Source organism: Anopheles stephensi, chromosome 3, assembly GCF_013141755.1.
Source record: "Anopheles stephensi strain Indian chromosome 3, UCI_ANSTEP_V1.0, whole genome shotgun sequence".
In the NCBI taxonomy this organism is placed as follows: Eukaryota; Metazoa; Arthropoda; class Insecta; order Diptera; family Culicidae; genus Anopheles; species Anopheles stephensi.
The window spans coordinates 85,641,516-85,649,116 of record NC_050203.1 but is presented as its reverse complement, the minus strand read 5'-3'; the positions used below and the strand labels follow the sequence as shown (position 1 = coordinate 85,649,116).

The following is a 7,601-nucleotide window of genomic DNA, read 5'->3' as shown; positions in this document are numbered from 1 at the left end:
AGCCATTGGATGGACATCACCAAGAGTATAATTTATTTACTTTATTTATTAAGACAAGAAACAGCGTAAGTTACATAATCCCAACAAAAAAGTGCTTCAAAACATACGAATGTGATAATCCAGTTTCATCTAAATTGAAAAATGCCAACTGCCGTGAAATATTTCATCAATGCCACTAGCGCCATCTATGTGTGAGATTAAACCTTACGCTGCTTTCACTGCTCTTGAGTTTATTCGCACACATTCACTTACAACAACAAGTTCTTTCAATTTTAAACCAAAATCACAACAAAGGGTCTGTATAATCTCGCCAAAAACAATATAACTTTATTTCTCTTTTTTAATTGAAACACATTTTTGAACCGTATTTTTTTCTATTTCTCTTTCGTCTCGGGCAGTGAACAACAACGTCTCGTCGAACACACTGTGTGGCTGTTTTCTTATTTTTTGGTGGATTCTCCCCGATTCTCCAGAGCGCTCTAATATTTCTTGTGAAAATCATAATCATCATCGAAATGATGGTCGTGATCGTTGAAGCCCGAATCAATGTATCGCCGATTGTGCACCGGGCTGGAACTGAGCGGCCGACAACCGTGCGACTGTGAGCCAGCTCCACCACCACTTCCAGCCCCAACTCCCGCCAACATGTCGTCGTACCGTGACACGTGGGTGTCCCCTCCGGTCGGTGAGGAAGAATCGTATCTGCGCGACAAGTTGGATGCGCTGTGGTGCCGATGGTGGTGATGATGATGAGTATGGCTGCTGCTACACACCGATTGCAGCTTCTGCAGTATGTCCGAATCGGCACAGTCCGACACGTGCAGCAGCTTGGCGACCGATGTCCGGAAGACCTGCAGCTGAGACAGTCGGTGGTTTGTGTCTGCCAGCTGCGATTTCACACGTGACAGCTCCTCTCGAAGATGCTGCAAAGAGAAGGCGATACTCAACGCCTCAAGCAATATTTGGAGATCGTACTCGAGGAGAGGTCACTTACCGACATCGCATGCTCGTCGCGTACTCGCCGATCGTGCGAAGATTCTACCGCTGACCGGGCACGCGATTTATACGCTGCCAGTTGTCCTACCAACCGTTCTCGCTCCGTCTCCAAATCGCACAGACGGGCCTGCAGCTCATCACATTTCCTCGCACGCTCGAGCGCAGTAATCTTGTACTCGGAGGCTTCCGTCAGCTGTAGCTTCACTTCCGCCAGCTGAGCCTTTACCTCGGCCAACTGTTGGGTGGTACGTTCGGCTTGCTTCGAGTTCTTCCTTGCCTTGTGCATCGCCTCATCACGCTCGGTCTGCAAAACAGCGACAAAAGAACCAATTATTGAACGAAAAGACGAGCCACCTTTAACGTAATAGCGTGCAATGAATGAATAAATGGGCAGTGTACTTGTAGCGTGGCTTTCCCCCTAGCATTATCCTCCAGCAGGGCGATCTTGCGCCTCAGCAACTCGAGATGGAGATCGCGTCGCTGGATCTGTTCCTTCAGTACGCGCACCTTGCGCTGCATATGGTACAGTGTGGAGCTCTACAATGAGATGAACATGGATGAGATGCATAGCGATCGCTAGATGGACCTAAAGCAGCAGGACATACTTCCTTAAGCGGTAGATCAGTGCAGGAACGCTCGCGGCGAAGCTTTGTCGCCGAATGGGAATGCGACGAGTGATGATGATGGTGGTGATGGTTGATGGCCTCCCAACAGTTCTGTAACAATGATCATGGCAATGATGATCCCTTTGGATATTACCAGTATCAGCTGATCAGTCACTTACCTTATCACACGTCCCGTGGACATGATTTTCGTGATGGTTAGCGAGTCGTTCAGCACGCTCCAGCAACGTTTCGCTGAGGATCGTTGTGTCACTTCCCGGGGCAGGTGGTTCCGTACATTCACTCCAACAGAGAGCCCTCGCCAGTCGCAACAAGTACTCACTCAACTGAAATACATCAACAAATGTTAGCTTACAGACAGAGAGACATTGGCCTCTCGCTCTTACCGTCGTGTGTTCCGATCGGAAGTGTTGGAGCTCGTGGCAAGCTTTTTCCAGCCTCTCCTCGAGATTCATCCGATGCTGCTCCTCACTCTTCAACCGACAGGCACTAGATTCCTGATGCTCCCGATGCTTCGCTGCCTCCTGATGATGTTGCTCTCTTAGCTGTGACACTTGCTGAAAGTCCCAACACGATCAATCAATGTCCAATCAATGGATCTACCCCTGAATCATACTTACATCATGCAACGCCTGGTTGTGGTTGGTCAGGTCCCGGATTTTGTCCCGCAAATTATTCTCGCACGGCTCACTGACACCCACGATCGTGGCGATCGTGCGCAGGAACTGTAAACGCTCGGTTTGCAATCGATCATAACTATTCTGCAACCGACAGCAGCGTGACTCGAATCCTCGTAACTCCTCTGATGGGGAACATAGAATAGCGATCAATCTATGGCCTTCTTCAACCCGACCGACTCCGATTTACCTCTCAACTTATCGCCATTAACTTCACACTCCGCCAACCGATCGCGTGTCACCTGTAGATCTCGTTCCGCCTGTCGACAGCGACCTTCCAGCCCTTGCGACAGTGACTGCAATCCTTCGATCTGTGTGTGCAAACGCGTCTTCTCAGCCGATGCGGCCGCCTTCGTGCTCAGTAGCTCCGATTCCGTTGACGAAAGGTTCTCGCAGGTACCGGCCAACTTTGCCCGAAGTCTCTGCACCTCCGACACAGTTTCGCCCGTTTTCGCAAGGACACATTCCGGCGTTAGATGTGCACCATCGCAAACGTCCACTCCGAGCACTAGACACAAGCGACGCACCAGATCCTGCAGCTGACAGCGTGCCTGATCGCGTAGACCTTCCTCCTTCGTTAGCTCGCACTGCAACCGATGGAGCTTCCCGCTCAGGTCCTTAATCTTGTCCTCCAGATGCCCCTTATCACGATGGAGCGTGTGGACCACCGTTTCACTGCGACTGTGAAGCGTTTTCTCCCGCTGTTCGGCCGCGGCAAGTCGTTGCTGTAGCGAGCCGATAAGCGAGGTCTGCCGAGCACTTTGAGCACGGAGCGACTCGCACTCACCCTCCTTAGCGCATAGGGAACTCTTCACGTCGGAAAGCTCCGCCATAAGACGATCGCGTTTGTAGGTCGACGCGGCCAGCTCGCTCCGGAGCGTAGTGGCCAGGTCGATCGAGTGCGCCAGATGATCATTGCAGGATGGAGGTGGCTGAATTGAGTTGAAGAAATCGCAATCAGATCCTTTCCCTTTTAGGAGAAGTCACCCGAAGCTACTCACGTGATGATGATGATGCACCGGAGAGTGTGAAGTGTGGTGTTTTGGCATGTTCTAGAGAACCCGAATAGAGAAGGGAGAAAACATAACTCCATCAGTAATACGTCCCGACCTCAATTTCCGTTTCGTTCCTGCCAAGTTCAAGCCTTTGTTTGGCTCCCGGGAGGTCCTTACCCACCGCAAATGTATGGTTCCCTACGTTAAACAACTACCGGAAGTGAACCCTACAGCTCGATTCTGACATTGAGGGGAAATAGGGGGAGCGTAAGAGAGTCAGGAATCAGGACGTAACGAATTTTTATTTGTTTATCACACTGCTCGACGGCGTTGAGTGATGAGTCGTGGAGCACTCCTTTCCTTTCCTTTGACCTCATTTTATCACGTGCCCTACCCGACGCTCCGTCACTGTTACGCGGTGTAGTTTCGTTGTTATAGACTGCTTTTTTTGTGAATGACCGACTTTTTTGGAGGCCTGCCTTGTCTGTCTGGCTTCGGAACGAACTAGAAGCTCCTCCATTCAATGACGAATCGAATCGTCAATCGGAGCAATGCGAATCGAATTATTAGGGGCATCTATGTTAACGGTTGATGATGTTAATAATTGAATGGAACTGTGTTTTTCAATGATTAATGATTTTCATTTCGGGAACCCTTTCGTAATAGTACACCTCTGGGGACTACATTCCTATATTCCTCTGCGGAATCTTTTGAGTCTTTTGAACATAAACGCCCTTTTGGACGACAAGAACAATTTACGCAGGCGAGTTTCTTTGGAGAGCAAGACTCCTTGTACGAGATGCCTTGGAACTAGGATTCTTAAGCGAAACCCTTTGGGAAAGGTCCCTTGAATGACGACATCGATCACCCTTTCGACGACTATGTCACTTGACCGACCAGATTTATTTGTAAGCGAAGTCTTTTGGTAGACAAAGTCCTTGGACGACAGGGTCTCTACAAAGGCAATGCTTTTTGTAGACGACGATCCTTGAACATTAACGAGGATTGATAAGGACTCTGGACAACAAAGTCTCTGGGATCTAGATCTTTGGGCTTCGCAATAAAATCTGCTTCGGATTTTCATCTTCTGTGCTATTTATACGACTCCACAAAATATTCCAATTTCATCGTTTATCAACCCACTTGATCAGGGTTTCTAGAACACCATCATCTCACTCACTTTTCACTTACTGTATCGTACGCACAAAAGACGAAAACCCCCTTTTCTTTCACAATTTCTCTTCACCAGCAGCACCAACAAGAACACATGCGGCACATTGCACTTCCAGTGTCACTTTCACTTTCCCAGTCAGCTCGACTTCCGGTTTTTATTCCCGATCGTCCTTCCTGATGCATTCATTTCGTCCGCACACAACCCAAACACACAACGACTACCGAACCGAACCGAAACTACACCTTCATTCTTATCAACACTTTGCCTTTTTTTGGGGGTTGCTGCCTGTTTTCATCCAGTGACACAATTTTCAAACCGAAGAAAAAACTGCACTTTGCACCTCACCTCGCTCGCTGGGGAAAAACTGGCGAAATTTGCCCAGTGTGCAGCGTGTGCATTCAGGGGACTGCACGTAACCAGCACGACGTTCCGACAAGGAAGAAAACGCTGTTCCTCAATTTTCCACCGCTTGACTGGCAATTTCCGTCTTCCACACCACCACCACCACCTCCTTTTCGGTTCCACCAACTCGCGCTCTAGATTGCGCCAATTCCGATGGTAGCCTCGGTAGCTCCGGTAGCCCCGGGTGTAAAGTTTGATTCATATTATCGGATTTTTACTTCCCGAAGGACTCCGTCGCTGCTTGTTTGTTGTGCTTCCCTAAACGAACGGTGTGTCGGAATGGGAAATGGGCGTTCTGGCCAGAAACAAACTCCGCATTCACTCCGATCGATGATCGGCCCACCGCGTGCCGCTGTTGTTTGCAGGTGTGGCAAAAAGTAATCTAACAAGCTGCCATCAATCTCCATGGTAACCGTGGCTGGCTGAGGCTTCTACCATCAGTTGTTTGTTGTTTGGATTGGTGAGTCAGGTGTTGTTCCGCGAACATTGTTTCTTATGCTGTTAAGGAACGTTCAGGTTCTCGTAAAGACTGTGATACTCCGGTAAAATTTCTTCCATTTTCTTGTATGCATGTTTATGTTTACAAGTCCAGTGAATTGCTATAATTATACACTTATTCTTGTCCGTTGTTTAACGATTCATACACGCATTGGTACTTGGAGATTATTTTGTTTTTAAAGTCACATTTTAAAATATTTTAAAGGCTTTTATCATAAATTATATTATTTATTAAGTTGTTTTGCTTTAATTCTAATATTTTTGTAAGGCATCCTTAACATCAATCTTCACAATTATCAATCCATTTGATTTTTGCTAAGCGATTTTGTTATTTGTTTTTATATTTAATGTTTCAGACAAGGCAGGTACAAAAATTTACCACTTGAACATTAGTTCTATATTCATTAAGTGAAAGTTTTATTTTTTACTCTAAAATAATCTTCTCTAAATTTATAGATTGAACGGATTCGTGCAGGACAATCACCTGTTTTGTTACACTTAATTTTTTTACAGCAATTTTTTTATCTGTTATCACTTTTTTTACTGCTTTTTCCCTAAAGTTCAGCAGCAACAAAATTGTTCTTGTTCGTTTTAAATTTTAATTATTCTCACACATATTCCATAGTTTTGCCTTCAAATACACTTCTTACACTCACTTTATAATGCACTTTAAACTTAGTAACGATCATATAAATAATGATTTATCACACCTACGACTTAATCGTACATTACCTCTTCACCGCACAGTACGTCGAATATTTCCCAATCTTTGTCACTGTTTCCCGTAGACTCATCGTCACCTTTACCGGACATATTGCACCATACGTTTACATCTTATTTAACAACAACTCATGTCCAATTTAGTGTTTTCTTTAATTTCCCTACTATTTCAAGCACTGTTTTAGTTTAATAACATTTCTTCTTGAGCAAGAACCTTTCTTCCCGAAATCCCCAGTCACCACGCAAAGCACCACGTATTAATACTGATTTCTGATTTCTTCGCTCCGAAAGCAAACTGTCCCGTGCAGGTGTCCGATTTCGCTTCGGCACACTAATTGACAAACAATCGAAAACCCAAACTGACGAACTGAAAATGTTCACCTTTTTCCGCGTTGTTAGGGACCCATTGGGATGGGAAAAGCATTCCACTGCGCATTCTGGGCATGCCTTCTTCCGGCATGCTACGTCATACCGGTATATGGCATACAGGTTGCGACTGTGCAACTGTGAAATTACGGGCGTAACGTGCCTTCAACCCGACTCCGAAATTCCTACGGGGGGAGTTTGTTGATTTTCTCTCGAGGGTGTTACCAGGGTGAAAGAAAAGAGGGAGAACCGTATGGGCATTATGCTTTTGACAAAACGCACGGAACTCCTCAATCTTTGTTACAAGTTACAACTTCAAAAAATCATCCTTTGTGTTTTGTAGAAAAACAGACTGATTTTGTCTTTTAAATCCTTTTAATTATATTTTTTAGAATATTTTTAGTCTCATTTTCCTCGGTCCATCCCTTTTACAACCGAAGTGGTCCACCCAGCATGCAACTGGTTGTTGCAGTGAAGCATAACGAAAAGAAGGAACAACAGTAGGCGATGCAGACCCGTTTAAGGACAACCCGTCGGAGTAGCAAACCGGTTTTCCGGTACTCCTCACACAACATCCTATTCAATCTACCTCTGAGCCTTCCCGAGCCCGGCGAAGACCTTTATCCCAATCGAGCCCAACAACGAGAGCTCAAGACACGGTGAGACGACACAGACAGGGGGAAAGGATCCGGAGACAGTTGGGTAGGGATTCATTTACCCACACACACACGTATACACACAGTTGTACGCCCAGCCGAAAAAAGCGAGCCCTTCGAAAATGGTACCTTCCGACCGGGCTGCGTTCCTGTTCGTATGATACACTTTTGAAACACGCCCTATTTCGGGCGTATCGAAACAACAAAGGGAAAAAGTGCCTTTCGCCGGTGACCACGCGGCTCCTAAGATGATACACGCCCGACGCGCACTTCAATTGAGATGTAAGAAAAGGAGGAGGCCGTGCCCTGTACGCCACCCTCTTTTATTGTGCTTTCGGGAGGAAAAAACAAACCAAACACCGGGACCCGTTTGCTGGTACGAGAGCGCATCCTTGAAACAGCGGCTCGCACACACGCACACTCGCAACAAACTCGTAAGACGATTTCGCCGCAGTGTTGCACTTCCCGTTGCATGCGACACTATTCCGTTCGTG

General features: G+C 46.6%; 1 protein-coding gene across 4 annotated transcripts; it reads right to left on the bottom strand.

Annotated features, from left to right (window-relative positions):
* Positions 1-302: 302 nt before the first annotated feature.
* Positions 303-7,298, bottom strand: LOC118513921 (coiled-coil domain-containing protein 170-like). Of its 4 annotated transcripts, none has more exons than XM_036060287.1 (10): positions 6,467-7,298; positions 3,298-3,348; positions 2,487-3,228; positions 2,240-2,421; positions 2,006-2,176; positions 1,781-1,945; positions 1,602-1,712; positions 1,396-1,533; positions 995-1,300; positions 303-923 (listed from the first exon to the last, which is right to left on the bottom strand). In XM_036060287.1, exons 2-10 carry the CDS (start codon positions 3,343-3,345, stop codon positions 480-482), a joined length of 2,307 nt encoding a protein of 768 aa, XP_035916180.1. In that variant the 5' UTR covers positions 3,346-3,348; positions 6,467-7,298; the 3' UTR covers positions 303-479. The 4 variants fall into 4 exon arrangements, with proteins under 4 accessions (XP_035916180.1, XP_035916178.1, XP_035916179.1 ...); XM_036060285.1 differs by lacking the exon at positions 6,467-7,298 and adding an exon at positions 6,098-6,454; XM_036060286.1 differs by lacking the exon at positions 6,467-7,298 and adding an exon at positions 4,483-6,081.
* Between the last annotated feature and the right edge of the window lie 303 nt (positions 7,299-7,601).